The sequence below is a fragment of the Cebus imitator genome, unplaced genomic scaffold (genome assembly GCF_001604975.1).
Source record: "Cebus imitator isolate Cc_AM_T3 unplaced genomic scaffold, Cebus_imitator-1.0 Scaffold396, whole genome shotgun sequence".
NCBI lineage: Eukaryota > Metazoa > Chordata > Mammalia > Primates > Cebidae > Cebus > Cebus imitator.
Genome location: NW_016107711.1, coordinates 13,964 through 34,772, shown reverse-complemented (window position 1 = coordinate 34,772; position 20,809 = coordinate 13,964). Strand labels below are relative to the sequence as shown.

The 20,809-nt window shown below is 43.3% G+C and overlaps 1 protein-coding gene across 14 annotated transcripts in view; it reads right to left on the bottom strand.

Annotated features, from left to right (window-relative positions):
• The window catches only part of PPFIBP2 (PPFIA binding protein 2), an 85,586-nt gene that overhangs the window by 57,860 nt on the left and 6,917 nt on the right, over positions 1–20,809 (bottom strand). For 11 of the 14 annotated variants that reach the window (XM_037731387.1, XM_017508569.2, XM_037731383.1 and 8 more), the window contains 2 exons: positions 8,241–8,333; positions 3,898–4,011 (listed from right to left, as the gene is read on the bottom strand). In XM_037731387.1, the coding sequence (XP_037587315.1) occupies positions 3,898–3,909 (12 nt within the window). In that variant the 5' untranslated portion in view covers positions 3,910–4,011; positions 8,241–8,333. Of the gene's footprint in view, positions 1–3,897; positions 4,012–4,197; positions 5,620–8,240; positions 8,334–20,809 lie in introns of those variants that run through there. The other 3 variants (XM_037731380.1, XM_037731385.1, XM_017508575.2) reach the window with 3 other exon arrangements.

The following is a 20,809-nucleotide window of genomic DNA, read 5'->3' as shown; positions in this document are numbered from 1 at the left end:
AGTTTTGTTCTTATTGCCCAGGATGGAGTGCAATGGCATGATCTCAGCTCACTGCAACCTCTGCTCCCCGGTTCAAGTGATTCCTTGCCTCAGCCTCGTAAGTAGCTGGGATTACAGTTATGCAACACTACACTTTGCTAATTTGGTATTTTTAATAGAAATGGGGTTTTACCATGTTGGTTAGCCTGGTCTTGAACTCCTGACCTCAGGTGGTGATCCTCCTGCCTTGCTTCCCAAAGTGCTGGGATTACAGGCGTAAGCCACAGTACCTGTCTGAGAAATGGCTCTTCTTAATGGGAAAGGTTTCTTGGGCAATCCAGACATGCTCATTGAGTCTAAGACCACACCTTGAGTAGGTGCTTTCCTAAGCAGTCCTGAGAGCTACAAGGTATGTTTATATGTCTATGTAGACAGCTATGAGATGCTTGTAGCAGTCCTGAGAGATGCTTATAGCTATCATGTTCCCTTCCCACCCCACATCTTGCCCTGGGCTGCAAAATAGAAACATTATTTTGTCCTCAAAAGTGTTCATAATCTAGGTGAGCTCATGTGGACCTGCCCCTTTGCTGACTCTGGTTGGTTCTGGTTTGCTTGTCTAACCCCAAGGGAGGTCTTCATGCTCTTTCTGGAGGCTGGATGAGTTCATGTGTGGACAAAAACAGATGGGAGCTGGGAGACCAGCCCTGTGCAGGGACAGGCTAAGGATGTTGTGGTTGGGGGTACAGCAGGTACGTGGCTCATGAACTGGGTAGGGAATTAACGTCTCACCTCTTGTGCTTCTGGAGGGAGGTTGACATTGGTTAGAACAGCTGTGGAGAGAGACAGCTGAATGGGGTTCTTGGAGCCCTTGTAATCATAAGGTTTGGGCTATGCTCATTGGATTTGGCTTTTCCTAAATCCCCCTAGAGTTATTCCAGCCTGCGGGGGCCAAGTCTAGAGCAGAGGTTGCAGATTGGAGGCCTGCAGGCCAGCCTTGACCTATAGGTATGATTCACAGAGCATTTCTAAAAACTTAAATTAGCTGCTAATATTTTTAAAGCAGACATCATTAAATCTGGATTTTGAGTCTCGTGTAAAAAATGAGAATATGTAGCATCACCATGCCTAAATGGTCAGTCAAGTGGAGTAGAACAGCAGCTGCTGCCTTCAGACAAGATGTCTTCAGAATGCAGGGTTATCAGGAGGAGCAAACCCAGAAGACGCACCTTATCTATAGGCAGCTAGAAGCTGCATGCTGAGACAGTGAAAGGATTTTCTTCAGAGCCTTTGAGCAGCAGGCTCGCCTTGGCTCTGGGCCAGAATGATTTCTGAGGCTGGCAGAAAGAGTCAATTGTTTGCCTCCATTCTCTGCCTCTAGGCCATAAGTCAGTCATTCTTGCTCCTACCACCAGAAGCCAAGGGCCCTGCAGCCAGGATATCTCAGTCAGATTGGGCAAGTGTTTGCCTGTTCTCAGCTCAGAAAATGCATACATAGTCCAAGCCAGAGATATCATTGCATCAGCGCTGTGGTGCAAGAATTAAGTGTCTTCACAAACAGCAACAAACAGACTTCAGGAAAGCAACAGCATGTTCGGCCAAACATTCAACTCTGGATTTAGATTTGGGAACTCAAGACGTCTCAAGCTCTGGTGCTACCCAGCCCAGTGAACACGTGGGTGGGAGATGAGGCTCAGATGTGTCCTATGGCTTGAACTCAATTTGTTAAGAAAGGAGCACTGCATACTGCTATCATTTTACCCTTGGCAGTTTGAGGGAACGCAATGAAAGCTTATAAGCAGAAAAATAACTTAGTCAAATTCAGGAATCTTGAAACTCGATAGTGGCTACCATACTCCAATATATGTCAGGTTAAGACATCTACCTCTGTGGTGCATGGTACCACACGCCCAATACCAAATCCATAGCACACAAGAAAGAGGATTTAGAATAAACAAGATAAAAAAGGTAACTGAGCTTAAGACTTTTTAAAAAGTCTAAAACGCCATCCATGGGAATGCTTAGAGGAACTAGACAGCCTCTCTCCAAGTGGTGCTGGGCATCACAATCAGACTCCTTGACACAGAGACTTTGACAATGGAGCAGAAACACTGCCATAGAAAGCTATGTAGAGCAGGCTCAGAGAAGCCAGCACGGGCAGTCAGACAACTCAGCCACTACAATGCAGCTATTCTCTGACCTCTGATTATGTGGTTACTCTCCCAGCATCACCTTCCTGAAACATCAACCTTCTGACTTGTTCCCTTCCATATTCAAATGTTCTTGGTGTCTTTCTGGATTGTTTACACCATTCCATCATCTTTCTCCCTTATCTTTCTCATCTGAAAACCACACCTTGAGCAGACCTGAAAACATAATCTAGTAGGTTGTTTTTTGCACTCTTTGTGAAAATACTTTCATCATTTGAGATTTTCTTCTATCAGCCTATTTTCTTTCCTGGGTCTTCAAAAGAAAGATTCAATTTTTTAAAAAAGATTCAATTCCTCTTGCTAGCCAGATTTTTAGGGAATATCATGAACAAGAGAAATGGCACATAATCTAAGTAGAATATCAAATGGAGCCAAGAATGTGGTAACTTATTAATCAGCAATGAAAAGATAAGAAACTAACAAAAGTTCCTGAGCCATTGGAACTGGTTTTTATGAAGATATATACATAAAAACAGTGACTTACATGTTTTTTAAAGACCTTCAAAGGCACTCAAACAAAACTAACAAACACCAGAATTAAGATGTTTATTATGAGACCAAAGGTAAAATTCAAAGCCTGTATTCACCAGTATGCTGTCAAGAAACAATCTGAGTCTTATGCTGATCATGACAATAAAAAAAAAAAAAAAAATGCTAGTGCTTTTGGGGGAAGTATTATAAGCAGTCACCTAATTGAATCCACTCATTTTAAGGTACAAACTTTTGATCTTTAAGTAATTGTGAGCATCTTTTATGTGCTAAGTACTAAGCCAGGAGTTATAAGGCAGACACACACAAGCTTCAGTCGTTTAATTTTCAAGATAACTTAAAACACAAGAATGATATGAATTAAGGAAAATTTAAAATTAGATATATTAACAGATTTCATTTACAAACTTAATTAGCTTCTGAACAAATTCTGAAAAGAGTTTTAATAAAAATTCAACACCCCTTCCTAAAAAATTGTAGTTCATTACTTATAATACAGAAAAAGTACTCAGGAATCGAAAAACCCTTAAGTCAACTCTGATACTTTTACTAAGAAAATCTATTATCAGTGATAATAAAGATGACAATACAGCAAAAATGTAAAATGGAAAAAATTATATGATATTAAGCATACAAGATCAGAGAAGTAAATTGCGTATTTGATGTGACTACAGATTTGGAAAGTACATGCACGCATAACACGGACAAAAAGGAAAGAAGGAGAAGACTATATTTGAATGGTAGGAAACAGTTAAATATTTTTTCCATTTTGATAGCTACTGAATTATATTAAAATGTTATTTATGTAATAATTTTTATTTAAAAACTATACAGAGTAGGAAGAGGCAGAGCAAGATGGGAAAGGGGCACAACTGAGAATTGACTTTCTAAAACTCCAGATGACACCGCAGGATGAGGGTGAGTCCCCCAACTGAGGTCTTCCTCACTGCACCAGGTCTGGAGGAAGTGCTAGCTGGGAATCTGTCTAACCAGCTCAGCAGGTTATTCGTCTCAGGGCAGCCCTTCCTTTCCCTACCCCCTCTGCTACTCTCAACGTTCAGGTTGGTTTCACCTGCTGTACAAACACTATACACTGAGCAGCCAATCCCGCCTCCAGGTAGGATGGGAAAGCAGGCAGCGAGAGCTGTAGCCTGGGCACAGAAAGGGGCTTCGGCACATGAGCTGCTTCAGAACCCAGGGCCTTCAGCACACCTGTCCTTACCTGTTGAAGCATCTCTTCAGCAGCATTGAGTTTCACCTGGTGTCCTTCCAGACACACTTCCAGGTCTCGAATCTTCTCTCCCTGGGCTTCCACTTGGTCTGTGAGGACACTCACCTGTTCCAGGAAATAAAGCAATGGCAGAGGAGCAGGGACTTGACATGGGGCAGGAAAGCCTCCCCACGGCAGGGGAGCTGTGAAACCTCACCACTGACTCTTATACAGAGGAAAGAGTTTTGCATTTGGCTGAGTGGCAGGTAGAGGAAGTATCCTGAACGAAGGCAGCTCCAGTTAGATTCTTACCTTACAAGGGAGTCTCGGCCACTGCTCTGATGACATGGGTCACGTTTACTCCTCTTGACAGACTCAAGAGAAAAACACCCAACAGCCACAGAAGCTGCCTCTGGGCTGGACTCGTGCTCCTTATTCCTCTTACTGAACAGCCCCGACCTGAAGGCACATCTCAGCAGGCTTGCCAGGACTTCTGCAACCTCATGTGGAAGAGCTTTCCAAACTTCATGAAAACGAACCAATGACGTTACCTCTCTCATAAGGGTGTGAGGACTGCTCGCCTATCAGGCGAGTGTTTTGATGCAATTAATGAATGTGGGCTGTAAAGGGCATGTATTAGCACTGACAAAACTTGGCTCCAGAAAGGGTTTTGTGCTTCACAGGCCAAAACATGACTCTAAGTCATAAACACAGAGGAGCCACATTACACATATGGTGGCAGAAAAAAAGTCATCTTTCTAAAGAACGCTGAGAATCTCTATTGAAAATATGAATTAGTAAAAACTCATTTACAGGAAGTCATTCAAATTATGCCCTAACTGTATACTAGCAATGGCTTTCATAGCCTTCTCTATTAGCAAACTGCCCCAGTATCCTTTTTCTTTATTAAGAGATGGTTCAAAGCAAGAAGAAAGAGAATGAGTGTCCTCCCAAAAGTGAAGAAATTAGCAGTTGGTAAATTGAGATCCTTTAGACTTTTTCATCAGAGTCATTGCCATTTGCATATATATTATCCAGAATTATTTCTCAGCCTGTAACGTAAAGATAGATGGAGCATGAGTTGACGTGAGTTCATTTATGAGTGTTTAAATAAATTTTCTGAATTATAAAGCTCCTGTTTAAAAAGAAACTAATCTAAATTAATATGCCTACTTTAAGCTCTCCATTTTTACGTTCCCAAATGATGAATGAATTATTGAAACATATTCCTGGAGTCGACACAGGGTTAACATTCCACTTTTAACCAAAAAAGTGGTTTAAAACCTTTGTAGGTGGGTGTGTATTTATTACTCCCTGTGGCCCAGCACTCAGCCATCCTGAACTAACACCACTTTCAAAAAGGTAGTACTCTGGGGGTGGGCTTTCCTCGCTGGAATCCAGAGTTTCTGTCTGTGAAGGATGTTTTCTCGTTAATCTTATTATGAGGATTAGACATTTCTATGGTCTATACCATGCCTGAGGCTATGTGTTGGTGATACCCAAGGAATCACAGGATCTCTAGCATTCTATAGCTAATTGTTCAGCTCCAGGGGACTTCAGAACATCAATGCTGATTCTAAGTATTATGAATGAAGGGATGTAGAAAATCTGGACAAAATACATAAAGGTCCTAAACATGACCTTTGTTCACTAAAAACAACTATTTTTGAGACCCTACTAGATGCTAGGCATAGTTCTAGGTATTGAGGGATACAGACGTTAAAAAAAAGAAACAGGACGAAAATCCTTAAGGATTTTCATTACAATGAAGATATAAGAGATTTGGGGTTTCTTTTTAACTAATCCTAAAAACAGAGTATTTTGTTACGTGTGATTTGTCTTGTTTTACGAGTAGAACCAGGAAAACTTTCTGGGCCAAGGGCTCCAAATTAAGTCAGTCTGGCTGAGCTTGTGTGTGCATTAAGCAAGAGCCTCTACCTTGCTGAGAATCCGTCTAACCAGCTCCACTGGGCCACTGCAGAACAGGAGTGATCACATAACAGACACTCCTGGAGTCTGCCCATAAGCTCCCAGTAGGGTAGAAACCACTAGGGTCAACTTCTGACTTTACTGGTAAGCAGCTTCCCAATTGTGTTAAGATTATTTAAATAGGGATTATTCAAGAATTTGGAATTTTAGAAAACTATGAATGTGAAAGGAAGCATTATTAACACAGGACTTTTAAAAATTAAATTGTAATCCTCTCTAAATAGGAATGTGCTATTTCAATCATGAAGGGTCCTGGTTCAGAAGTTTGCAATTTCATACTGTTTACTGCAAAATCTCACATTAGATACTCTTTCACTAATCATGTCATTGGGATAAGAGTTTCAAATTACACATCCCTCAAACATCTGTGCTACAATGTGCTATTCAATCTGACCCCTGCGACCTCTATAAAGGCGGCTCCCACCACCCTTTTGGGCACAGACTCCAGGTACAATAGCCCTTTGCTGTTCTTCCCACACACCAAGCACACTCTTGCCTCAGTGTGTGGGCTGGAATGACCAACTGCTCTGCCTGGAGTGCACTTCTCCAGGTATCTGCATGGCTCCCTCCCCAGCTTCCTCCTGTAAAGGAGATCTTCCTTTTACTACACAGTCCTCATCTTGCTTTACTTTTTTCCATAGTTCTTATCATCATCTGAAATAGTTTACATATTGGCTTATTGTCAATACACACTCTGTTTTTTTTGAGATGGAGCCTCACTCTGTCTCCCAGGCTGGAGTGCAGTGGTGCGATCTCAGCTCACTGCAACCTCTGCCTCCTGGGTTCAATCAATTCTCCTGACTCAGCCTCCTGAGTAGCTGGGATTACAGGCGCCTGCCACCACACCCGGCTAACTTTCATATTTTTAGTAGAGATGGGGTTTCAACATGTTGGTCAGGCTGATCTCAAACTCCTGACCTTGTGATTCACCTGCCTTGGACTTCCAAAGTGCTGGCATTACAGGTACCTGCCACCAAGCCTGGCTAATTTTTGTATTTTTAGTAGAAATGGGGATTCACCATGTTGGCCAGGCTGGTCTACAACTCCTAACCTCAGGTGACTCACCCCCATTGGCCTCCCAGAGTGTTGGGATTATAGGCATGAGCCACCGCGCCCGGCCCACTCTCTCAAATGGAAGATCCACAGAATGGGAACTGAGTCTGCCTCTTTCAGTGCTGCATCCCAGCATCAAAAACCAGAATCTCACAAGTTGTATATACTCAATTATTTTATAATGAATAAATCAATGAAGAAAAATACAAAACTGGAATGTAAAACCATATATTTAGTATGAGCTCAGTTATTTAGAATACAGGCAAAGGAAAAAAAAACAACACTGGAAAAAAGGCCAAAATGTTAACCTGATTCTTCAAATTTTTAGCATTTTAAAAGTTCCTAAAATCATTCATTACCCTTATGTTCATAAAATACAATGAAAGAATAAAATAAACAAGGTAAAAAGAGAAAAAATAAACACACTGCCACCTCATAACCCTAGTGCTCCAAGCTGAAGCCCATAGCTTGGGTAGGGTACAAGGCCCCCCCAACCCCTCCCTCCATTCTACCACCAGTCTAACTCATCGCCCTTTAAGCTTTAAGGAGCTGGGATTAGGATACTGGCCTTTATATTTTCCAAATCACCAATTAATATCTGATGCATACCAGACCTTGAGCAAATGCTTGCTAAATCAATTTATACTTTCAAAAGCTAACATAGCAAAGAGCTAGGCCTGCTTCTTCAACAGCGTTCTTACGGGAATACCTAATTCTATGGCCTACAAGGCACACAAACTTTCAAAAGTGAGAAAGCTCCTTTGACTATCTTTTTCCATTAAAGGTGTTGGAGTTCCTCTCTTTCAAGCAAGAGAGCTATCAAAGGCTTAGCCCCTATTACCAGCTCCAGGGGATTTACTATCAAAAGGATCAGTCTAGATCCAGCTTCAGAAAATTTGGACTTGATTCATTAGCATTCACCTTTAGGCCTGTATCACCCACAGCTCTGTCTTATTAGGGGCACGAGGATATATCTCCCCTACCTCACAAGACTCGGGAGCTTCTGGGGGACAGGGCCCATTTTGTTCATTCTTAGCACCTGGAAATCAGCCCGGTCATGGGGCTTCCAGTGTATACAGGCAGGTGCTTGGTAGTGCATGATAAATGAATGACTGAATTCACAGCCCCTCAAAGTCAGGTCTAGAATTACTTACTTCTTTATTTCAGGAGAAGTCTTCTCTAAAAACATACGCTTTGGAAGCAGAAAAATTCCAAGAGAAAATCCCTTGTGCTCCCTCCTACTTAAGAGAAGCTACACAGTAGGAGGTAAAAGGATAAGGTGATTCTCACCAAAAAAAAAAAAAAGTACCCACCTGCAAGATGAGGGACTCCTTATCTCCTTCTAGCCGTGCCAAGCGCTCCTGGTAGGTTTCATTACTAGCAGTACTGTGGTGGTTTACCTGGGTCTAAAGAAGACAGAAAAAAAAGAATACACTTAAAAGGTTGGAAAAACATCTTACCAGCTTCTAAACAAAATAGGGGATGCATGTAATTTGTGAGGACAGTTTCACTGATTATATGTACAAAACCACTCATCAAAACAGGAAACCACAAGATTTCAAAACTACCATGAGGAGAACCAGATCACATGCCACTGAAAGGTGTGCCTTGGCAGTTGGCACAACCGCCCCCTGGATGACCTCACTCCTGGCCAGGAGGCCCTCTGTGAAACTCTAGGCCCAGCAGTGCTTGACTTGACATGCTGGGTCTGGGTTAGCCAGAGGCATTGCCTCCAGAGGCATGGTGACAATGAGGGCCTGCTCTTTGAGGAGACTGGAGAGCCGGTACCATTCACCAAGGGACTACATGGGAACAGCTTCTGCACAGATCTTGGTATCTCCTAACTCTCATGCCAGGGTCCCCTGAAGCCAAGGCACACCTTGCTGCATGGAGGCCCAATCTGAACATCACAGTGAGCATGAAGGATGGGGGATGTCAACTACAAGGCCCTTCACTCACACCTCCCTTTCCACCCCAATCCCACCCTCCAGTAAGAGCTTTGGTAGCCAGGCTGGCAGGTCACATTTCCTCAGTGCTACAGCTGAGAGAAGCAAGCTAAGACAAAACATCTTGAGAAGAACTTAAATAAGAGCCAGAGGGATGCCAGAGCTAAAGCACAGGAAATGACAAGTGACCAGAAACTATAGAAAACAGAGGAAAGGGAGAGGATGTGGAATGTCAGAGGAGAGGCAGAATCTTACAAATGCCCCAAGCAGAGACAGGAGGTGTCACTTTCTCGGGTGTGTCTGAGCTGCTTGTGGGCAGAGAGGAGGGAAGGAGCTGCTAATGTCACTAAGCTGGCCCCAACACCTCCTTCCTCCATGGTGAATGGAAGACTGAAACCAGGCTGGTCTGCAATAGGTCACTCAGAGGCTTGGCAGTCTGAAAAAGTAGATCTGATTGCTAAACGTGGAAATGAGTATCACATAACCTGAGCTGGTCCAGTGAAATCAGTGCTTCAATATTCATGAGGCAGGTGTCCACCACCCTAGAGGAAAGCCCCAACTGTGCAGAGGCAGATGTGAGAGACCCAGAGTTGGGCCACCTTGTCCTAGGCCATTTCTCCACATTTCAACTTTTAGTATGGGCTCTCCCACCACCCTCCATGAGAAAGGGCACCTCCTTCCTCCCCTGATCCCACCCCTTCCCAGTGCACTGCATAGGTGAGGGGAGCAACGGAGCCATGCCCAGTTCTAGAACAGAAATGTGAACGAAGCGTACTGCACTCAAGCCTAGAGTCTCACTAGTGAAAAATACACTGATTGTTTGTTGAAGGTGCAGCCAGAGGACAGGCCCAGGGGCCACTCCCTAGGCCAGCTGTGCCAGGCAGCACCTGCTGCCACACTACTGTCTTCTGCTCCAGCCCCTCTGGAGCCTATGTCTTGTTCATTGTTATGGGAGCGCTCTCATGCTGCAGACAAAGAGCCTTAACAATCACAAATGACGTCTTTGTTAATGGTAGTTTATTGTTGTTAAATTAATATTCCAGTTCTCACATAATCAAACTCTCTGACTAGAATCCAAGGATGTAATCTATATTTTCTCAGAACCTGAGAAGAAAAGATAGGAAAATAATTCTTAACAGCAGATCAAATTCTTATGTCAAATAACTCACATGATGGTCATTTCCAGTGGACAGAGAAAAAGGACCCAGTTGTCCAAGAGAGGCTCTGCACGCAGAACCCCGGTGCCAAAGTCCACATGGACATGGAGCCACCTAGCACTGGCAGCTGCCCACTCTCTGGCAGGAAATGGAGAGAAGACTAAAGACCCCTTCCACAGACTCCAGCAAGCCACTGTACCAACTATGCTTTATTCAAATGGTGTACAGTATATTCTTCATTATAATAAAAGGTCTACCCATGCAATCACCCAGAGAGGCAACTGTTTTTACTAGTTGACAAAAGAGAGTAAAAAAGTTGAAAGGGAGAGGAGCAATACACACTGGGGTCAGTTGGGGGGAAATAGGGGAGGGACGTAGGGGGGGTGGGGAGCTGGGGAGAGATAGCAAGGGGAGAAATGCCTGATGTAGGTGATGGGGAGGAAGGCAGCAAATCACACTGCCACGTGTGTACCTATGCAAAAATTTTGCATGTTCTTCACATGTACCCCTAAACCTAAAATACAATAAAATAAATAAATGGGGGGAAAAAAAAAAGAAAGTTGAAATCATAACTCCAGTTAATAAAAGGTGTGACCCACATTCTATAACACATGCTAGAAGGGGGTAAAAATCTAGATTCACGCTAGAAGCCAATAAAAAAAGAGAAGCACAACCAGTTAATAGATGTACAGATCGGTAGGATAAAATCAAATCAACTGCCTAGGAGAAGCATAACTATTTCAAGCAAGGAAGAAACGTCTTGTTTTCACAGAGAGATTTTATGTAACAGGATCAGCAATATCCATGATAGCACCCTTACAGTAAACAGAGCCCAAGAGAACGCATTGCTTTTGTATGATGCTCTCAGAGTAGTTCAGAGGCTAAGTGGGTAATATGGGCCAAAGGTGAAAGCAATTTTATGGAGATTAATATAATATGGCCCAGGCACAGGGCTGTAAATACACAGCAAGCACCAAGTGCTCAGCATGTGCCAGGCACTATTCAGAGCACTTTGCCATAATGTTTGCATTTCCTACAAAAATGTTTCTATTGAGTAATCAAAATCTATTTGAAAATCTGGAAGCCCTGTTAGAGGACCTAGAACAGTGGTTCCTGATATTTGTCCCTCCTATAACAGATTCAAGGAGCCAACTCCTTTCCTAGCAGTCACACTGGTCCATACAGCAGTGGTGTGCATGGCAGACAGGTCCCTCCCCTACCCCTAATCATTGTTCTAGAGGAACAGTACATCTTCCTCTTCTATAGATCCTTCAGAATCACTGCTGTTCTCCAGCAAGCTTTTAAAAGGTAGTAAACGTCAGTGAGAGACAACATTCCAGACAGAAGCCCACAGTATCCCTATCCTTTGCTTTTAATGAAGTCAGAGCTATGTGTTTTCATGATCTAGACAGGACTGGCATGTGAAAAAACTGTGCTGTTCAGAAAGGCCAGGATCAAATGCCACCTCCGTCTGGAGAAAAACTTAGAAAGCATCTGAGAACAGGGCCAAGAAGAGGATTGTCTTGCTGAATGCTAATATTCGTCAGCCAAAGGTAAGGATTTACCTTTGGGTGAATCTGCATATTCTGTATTCTTATAACTCGGCAACAGGTTCAATCACGTTCTGGTGTCATTCTTGCATTATAAAACGAGTACATCATCAGGGCGTAATAAGCTTTGTGGTTATCAAAATGTGATTCCAATTTATTGAGAAATATGTTTTAAAAGACTAAGTTAGGACACACCTCTGTTTTGCTCTACTTTAAAAAGAGATTGCTTTGTCAAAAGGTATGCCTGGTCCTTTAATAGTGGAATTGCAAATAGAAGGCTTGGACAGATAGTGGGTCCCTGCGTGATTCCAGGTTTAATGTGTCTCTGAAAAGTCTTGTCCATGTTCCTGATTAGGCAAATCGGTGTTAGAGCAGTTGCCCAGCTCTCCATGCATGAAGTCAAGTTGGAAGAACCATGCCCACATTCCACAGAGAAGAAAGTACAACCAAATTCTGAAGGACACTACAGGCCAATTTTCTACTGCTCCCCACTGTGGGATGGCCAGTGACAAAAGGAGAGTATCATCTACCCCCTGTTCTACTTGTTAAGGATGCTTATCCCACAGATAAATATAAGAAAGCTAATTTTTACGCAACCAAGGACATTAGCCACTAGGCTAGGCCTGCCAATGGACTGACTTACTAATCTGTGTTACATATATTTGATCGAACTTCCTCCCCCTCTCTTTTGATGGTTATTGCTACAAACGTAACACGGTAAAAATCAATCTTGTCATTCAAATTTTCCATGGTCAGAGCTGTTTCTGATACTATAATTCAGGTTAGTTACCTAAAAATATCGTGAGAACCATGTGATCTGTGTGCCCTGTGGAGGTGAATTGTTAACTACAGACTGACACTTGCATATCCTCTTGAATTTGGCCTAAAGAACACCACAGTGAAACATACTATCTCTCCATATCATGGAACTGAATCAAGAACCAGGACTTCCTGAATGTATATTGTTAAGAACTCGGCACGTTTAGTCAAGATTATTGAAGCCAAACCAACTTTGTGTCTATCAAGCTTTGCTCTCAAGAAGCTGAAGAGAGTCTTGGACACAAGGAATTCATCCTCTAAAACTCAGATTTCTTGGAGGCAAATATAAAACTGAGCACAGAGTTGTCATATCCAGGTCTTCCGTAGGCCTTGAGAGTAATATTCCAGAGTGTCTTCAGAAACACTGACAACACACCTCCTTGATTCTTACAGGTTATCCCAGGGTCTGTTTCTGTAAGACCCAAATTGCTATCACTGCTGAGGCTGGGCGAGCCTAATGTGCAGCTTGAGCAATTAACAGCCTAAAGTAGGGCTATTTTCTAAGCCATCTCTGACTGAGAGAGGCCTCAAGAAGATGCAGCAGCTATGCAGGGTATTCTGTGGTTGGGATCCTGGAGCTGCTCACCATAGTCAATCGACCTCAGCAGGGAGGGGACAGAAAGAGAACTCCGAGTAGCCAGGATGGAGAGGACTGGCTGACTGCAAGATTCCAGCAGCGACAGTCTCCACATAAAGGGCAGTTTGGACCGTACAATGACACTAGCCTAACCTAAACCAAGTCCTGTCCCTACCTCTCCCATCCCTCCCCTTGGTCAGTGAGTAAGAAATTTACTCTTGGTAAGTTCCTCATGCACAGAGAGCTGGATGCTGACAGACTCAAGAAATCAAGATTTCCGCAACATGGAGAACATTGCATTTTAACTAGGTATGAGATTTTCAGGGGATATGTGAGGTCCAGAAGAGAAACTTTATCATGAATTGTGGAGAACCCTAGATCAGCCGATTTTCCCCTTGTTCTCTTGCTAAGGAATAGGAACAGAGAAGACTTGTCTCCATCTTGGCAGAGAATTCTTCAGCACCCTGCTTTAATGGAATCTATTGTTTGTCTGGAGTAGGCTGAGATCATCACCTTTACTGTAATTAAGTGGCACAAATGAGGGCTGCCATCTTCTTAGAAAGATCCTCATCTCCCTGCCACTGGCTTGTTGAAATCCTTCCTCTGAATTTTTAAACTTAGGAACAGAGCATGGTAGTTCCTAGAGCATGGTGGTGCCATAAAGTTCTGAGGTTGTCAGTGGCCATGTCCTGTTCTATGTGGAAAAAGCTGGTTTGCAGCAAGAGACAGCTATGAAGCCAATGTGCAAACAAAAGCCAAGAAAAAGACTGGGGGCATTCTCATCCCTGGTTCATGCTGTCTAAAGGCAGAGATATATTCCAGTCCTTCCTGTTTCTTCCCTCTTGGCTTAGTTCAAACTGAATTTCTGTTATTTGCAACCAAAAGTTCTGGTTAATGCATTTGTCTCAAAAGGTGATCAACTGACTAAAATTTACTCCTTTGGAAACAGACTTGCAGGAAAGAATTCCTGCTATTTGGATATAGTACTGAAGTGTAAAGGAATTCTGCCTATTATTGCTTGATTTGCTTAAACTGGCAATTTTTAAGGCAGGGTTGCCAGTCCTAAGCCAACTATAGTTAAAACCAGGATTATCATCAGGGTCTAATTGAGATCTACTTTGTGGCACAGGGAGTGTCTGTGTGGGATGTACTAGGATAAAAAGGGCACCCAGTCTCCTTTGTGTGGGAATAGATGGCTTTCTATCTACCACCTGTTTGCTTCCATTCTTATTTCCCATGTAGAGCAAAAAGGTTAAGACAGGGAACAAATACAAGATGCAAGAGGCCCATGGGCATCAACCAGGGCTGGTGGAGCAGGATGTGGGATATGAAAAAGTAAGTTCAAACAAAACAAGAAATAAACAGGAGCTAAAGTCTAAAAGATATAATGGTGAATCAGAAAATGAATAAACGAAGGGTAAATAACAAATGTATCTAACGACTATTTAAGAAGTTATGTCGAAAGAATTACATGTCAGACACAGCTGTACAAATGCCAGGTCTGGGTGCTGGGAGGCTGGGAGCTCTGGCTTCCCTGTTCCCCACATTTGACCCAGCTGAACTTTCAAGTGGGGGATCCCTGGGGACTTTCTTGTGGTGCTTCCATATTCATGTACAGAATTCCTATTGCATCCTCCTCCCCAAGGTACCACCTTCTCTGCAGCAAGAGGACAAACCAAGAATAATTAGGAGGCTGGGGCTGCACCTAACCATGTGGAATCTCAGGTAGGTCACCTCATCTCAGGCTTTCCATTCTATCAATAGAAAAAATTATTCTTCACAGAGAGGCAGAGAGGGTCAGTTAGGTCAATATACCTGAAAACCTGAGGGAATAAAACTACAGAATGCTCTTTATAGCAGGATGCTCTAAAAATTCCTGTGTGATATAAAGTTTTTGAATAATCATAGGAATATGGAAATGGTTTTAAATTATAATTTAACAAATGAATTTAACTAAATTGTAAATGAATTTAGCTTTGTTTAATCTAAAAGGCTACCGTTCAGTTAGAAGCATTTAATATCTTCTACAAAAAGTTTTAATTCACTCTGTATGTGTAAGAGAACAACAGGGACAATATTTCTGATCAGGACACCTAAGAAATATCTATAAAGACCTGTACAAACAACCCAAGGGAACAATAAACAAAATACTTTCAGGCTGGAAATAAAAAACAAAACAAAACAAAAACAAAGCCTGTGTGAGAGTGACAACACAGAATCCGACATTAGTTAACAGCCCTGGGATCATGCCTTTGAGCCACATTGCTCAAAAGGAGTTCCCTTCTCCACTATCCCTGAAAAAGTGCTCACATTGTTGAGTCATATATTCATGGCCACCCTTTTTTCTCTCGTACAAATGTTTTATTGTGTACTGTAAGTATTATGTGCTACATACATGTTTATAATGAGTATACTGGGAATTTTTATAGCTAGTAATAACCAATCATAAACATTGGATTTTTATTTCTGTTCCAATCTAGAGGTTAGTTCAAATTTGAGTTAAACATGAACTTTTTAGCCAAGTTAACCTCCAGCAGCCTCCTCAAAGACATCACCCTCTGACTGCAGTGGCTGTTCAGATCCATGATGCTTGCTGTCTCCTGGCCTAGCCCTTCCACTGTAGCTTGGCCAAGGGAGAGCCATGTTAGGCTCTCCGTGGAGCTCTAGACAGGGTGTGAGTGCTTGATACCATGGCTGGGGTCCTGCAGATTTGCCAGGGGCATGACTGCTTTGTGGCCTGGCGGGCATCTGGCAGGAGAGTGCACCGTGCACATGTGCTCTGGTACACCGCAGGGATGCTGGGTGAGGGCAGTTCTGCAGCACTCCCCAACTGGCATGACCCAGATGATTTCCTGCTGGCACTGTGCTTCACTGAATTAGTAGAAGGAGTGGTTCCAGAGTAGTCAGATGGGGAAAGGGGAAGATCACAACAGGGATGCCATTGGTATATAAGTAAGGAGTGTGGGAAAACCTAAGCCAGTCAGCTCCCCCATGTGACAGCCCTAGCCGTCATGTTGGTTTCTGAAGCCAACAGCAGCTTCTCAGAGCTCTTGCCTTGGGACCCTCAAAATGCATCTGCCTTCCTTTTCTGATATCAATAATTGTCATCTCGGCTAGGTCAAGAGTCATATTTCCTTCAGTGCTTCTAATAAGCTATAAATTCCAGTGCCTCCAGGATCTTGGCCACAGTACATACACTGTCCCAACTGGTCAGAGCATGTTAAATTATATGATGGCTCTTCGCCTGTAAATATGCTGAGATTCTGAACACAGCATGTTGGGTAAGCCTTGTCCTGGATAAGCCTTAAAACGGTTTCTCCTCATTTAGCCACTTAGGTGACATGTATTTTTAGCTGAATAAGAAAACAAAAGAAAATGTATAGTGTTTCCAGGCTGCCTGGTCAAGAGGATCTTATCAAAACCCAGAAAACCAGTTACAAGCGAACCACAGCTGCCAGGAACAGGGCATCAGGGGAGATATCAAAGCTACTAAGGCTATATCTTAAGCTCAGAAGCACCACTCACATGCAACCCTTTTAGAAACTTAGAATACACAGATCTTAAAAGTAAGGGGACCTAAATAAATAAATAAATAAGAAAGATTGGATCACAAAGGCTATACCCACCACCAAGGGAACCCAGTAGTATGAGTGTAGGCAGGTGCTTATAAAAAAGAAAATTTCCCCTAGATTTTTTGATTCAGCAGTTTTAGAGCTTTCTGGCACTTATTATAAACCCAACCATTCCCAGGACTAGTTCTACTTTTTCTAGGTGAAGAATGGTCAAGCCAATCTACCATCTTTGGCACAGTGTTAAAGAAGTTTCTTCCAAATGCAAAGTGGATAGAGTGTAATCAAATCCTTGGCTACCAGGAGTCCAACAAGAGAGAGCCTATCCTGACCTTGACCCTTATGCCCTCCTCCCCCCCTCAATTATATATAAGGGGAGGTTAAGTATTGCTGATGGAGTTATCATCCAATGATCTAAATGCCCTCTTTTAAGGAATAACAAAGCAGAGTTCATAAACAGCAAATAAATGGCTTCTTGGTTGACGAATGTTCAAGTCATCACACTCCACGCATGTATTTACTCAATGACTTGAACATTCCTGAGCACCCACTAGGTGCCAGTTTATGTGCTAAGCAATGATTTAGTCCCTGCCCTTAAAAAGCTCTGCGGTATTACAGGGAAGAAGGACAGAAGGAAAAAAAGAAATCAGCCTTTGCAGCAGGATGTAATAAGTACTATCATAAAGAATTATATGCACACAAACGGCAGGGGCATAGAGGAGGGACAAAAACATTTCACCCTCAAAAGAAAGAAGTGGCTTTACAGTGGAGGTACCATTTGAATGATTGAGCCTGAAGGCTGTAAAGGAATTCCCCCAGGAGGATAGGAGAACAGCAGCTTTGGACATAGCCTTCCCAATACAGATATGCTGCCTATGAGGCTAAGACAATCACTACCCTTCAGACATTCTGGTCTTCCAGAACGAACACAGCAAACACAGGATACCTTAAGATGAACTGGCCATCAGCTCTCCAACAAAAGGGGCTGGCATGAAGCTCCTAACTGATCTTCCAGGGGAGCTAGATTTGTAGAGAAACACATTTGATTTACCAAGATTTTTTTCCCAAAAAATTATAACCTTGGCTAAGCTTGGTCACTGCTAATTTATCTTTATCCGGTGGCTGGACACTAAAAGGCTTTAGCACTGGGTTACAGAAATAGAATTTGTATGTGTGCTGGTATCCTGTGAAAAGAGAATGTGAAAGCCAGGAGGAGAGTAAGAAGAGAAGTCTTTGAAGACCGTCCTCTCCGTGCCAACTCCAACAGAAGCACTGAGTCATTATTACTGAAAACACCTTCAGAGGCAGTGCAGCAGGATTGGGTGCTAGAGTTGGGGTGGCACTGTGACTGTTTTAGCTTCCCTGGAGGCTTTGGAGCCTGGTGTGTCTTCAACTGTCTAGACCTCCCATATGAGCAACCAACGATCATATAGGCATGAAAGATATAAAGTTGGAGAACATAGAATTAGGCAAGGGCCAAAGTGAGGAGCTGCTCCTTGGGTCACAAGAATGCCATAAATCCTACAAGATTTCAAAATGGAAATGAATACAAAGGAAAATGCATGGAGAAGATTACTTGGGAACTACAGGCAGCAAGAATAACATTACAGAAGGAATTTAACAGATGACTATAGGAACAAAGCTAGTGCTCACTGGAGGGAGCAGAGATGAACAAGCAGGCTAACAAATCACCAAGAATCTTAATGCTGAAAGGAAGGTAAGTTACAAGGCAGCATGAAGAGGCAAGCACAGGGTCAAAGACAGTTTCAGGGTTTTTTCCTGAGAATTGAGGAGAGGCATTTTCCACCAAGTGTAAGGGACAGATAGGCAGGGAGGAGCTGAAAGAAGAAACAATCAGAGGAACAACGGAAGCTGGAACAGGATTGGGTCAAGGACAGGATACTGGGATAGCCTTGGCTGAGAGAAGGGACTCTTAGCCCATGAAACAGGGATGCTGAAAAATGATAGCTGAAACAGTTAGAATTTGTGGCGAAAGGGAGGAAGAATGAGAGACTCAGCTCAGTTTGGCTGTATTTTTTTTCTTTGACATTCGTAGTGACGTCAGTTAAAAGGAGAGTGTGAGGTTGGAGATGAATGGGAAAGTGTGAAAGAGCTTCTACGGAGGATGGGAGAGAGAAAAGCAGGGATGAGTCAAAGGATCCCCAGGTGCTGCTGCCAGCCCACAAAACCACCAGTGGCTGTGCTGCTCTGCACTGCCCACAAGCTGTTCAGCAAATGATGGTGGTGTGATGACACTTTGTAAAATCCCACTGGGTAAAAGAGGCCTCTCTTCAAGGAGCTGGCAGGAGTCGCAGGTGCTGGGTGTCAGAGATGGCAGAATTCTAGCTTCTAAATTATACCAGGAAACATGATGTGCAGGCACCTTGGGTGCGTTGGCTAGAAATAGGAGGTATCATATGAAATTGAGGATAGCTAGTGCTCTTGGGTGACCATACCCACTGGTGCCTTTCTCATGGGATTGAAAAACCTCTCTTTTCAGAATCAGGGTTAGGTACATGGCTCTGGAGTAACCAGAGGTTGTTAGTTCTGACCAATGTCATCATCCCCATAACTAACACTTATGAAGTGCTTCCTAAGCACTTAACATATATGGAATTGGCTGGGTGCAGTGGCTCACGCCTATAATCCTAGCACTTTGGGAGGCTGAGGCAGGCAGATCACCTGAGATCAGGAGTTCGACACCAGCTTGGCCAACATGGCAAAACCCTGTCTCTACTAAAAATACAAAAATTAGCCGGGCATGGTGGCTCATGCCTGGAATCCCAGCTACTTGAGAGGCTGAGGCAGGAGAATCACTTGAACCTGGGAGAAGGAGGCTGCAGTGAGCTGAGATCGTGCCACTGCACTCCCAGCCTGGGCCAAGGAGCTAGACTCCATCTTAAAAAAAAAAAAAAAAAAAAAATATATATATATATATATATATATATATATATACACACATATAATTGTTTATCCCTATGTTATAGTCAAGGAAATTGAATTCCAGGAAGGTTAAATAAATCACCCAAGTTTACATAGAGATGAGATATGAGCCCAAGGAATCTAGATCCAGGATCCACGAGCGTTAAGAGCTAACTAGTAGAACAGCCTTCACAGAAGCTGCTGACTATTTCTGCAACTTTCACTGCAGCCCAACATGAATGCAAGGCAAGGCAATGTCTGGAGCAAGCGTGCATGTGTGTCTGCCTTTGCAGCTCTTCTGGCCCAAGCGGCCAGGCTACTAGATCAACCATTTGAGCATCAGATGACATGGAATAAAGTCTCACATTAGCAGCTTGAGTTCATTCTACTTTCTACTGCAGAACCCAAGCCAATTGCATGGGGGACCCATAGTGATTCCATTTTCTTTGTGACTTTGGGTTGGAATGTGCTTAAGCACTGAGCGTGCTGGAAGCCAGGAAGCAGTGTGAAGATGCTGGCAGTCTGGGATTTCTGTTCCTGGGAAAATGAACTCTTGCTGAAAGAGCAGTGGGTGGGTCCCACAGACCCCGCTTGGAGCTATTTTTAGAGGCATGTTCATGGCTGTGTGGGCTGGATCTACTGACCTCAATGTAGGACAGGTGTGAGCTGTTTGTGAGTCAGGAACCAAATAGCTGAGGGGGCTGAGACCCTCTGTATACTTGTGGCAGGGGACTACCTTGTTCTAGGCTTTGTGCATTACAAGAACGAACTAGAGCATCAGCCCTGGTCAGCCTTCACTCAGCAACCACAGCCAAGCTGGCCGGATCCAGCAGCCAATGAGGCCTCTGGTGACCTACGGTGGCCCAGTTTGCAGCTGCCTTCTTCTAGGTCTTCAGTATGCTTGGTTTGAGACCTTGATCTGGAATGTGGGAAGGGGCACAGAGCTAAAGGACTGAATGGCCTGAGAGGCACTTCTAGGATAGAGCCTGGTCCCATCTCTTCCTCTTTCAACCTCCCGCTTCTTGGTAATCGCCAACAGCAGTTAGGGGCACACATGTTATTGAGTGTCTCTCATATGCACGATACTGTGCTAATTCTATTATCTCACTTAGTCCTCATAAAGCCTGTATGTGGTAGGTACTATTATCTTCCTTATTTTACAGTGGAAGAAATCCAGGCTTTTGAGATGATTTACCTTGGACCACACAGCTGGTAAACGTGGCAATGCCAGGATTCTAATCCAGGCCTCACTCCAGACTACATGTTCTTAACTATAAGATTAATAGTATACACTATCCCATCCCACAAAGGCCCTGGAGTAAGGTTTCTTTTCTGAACAAAT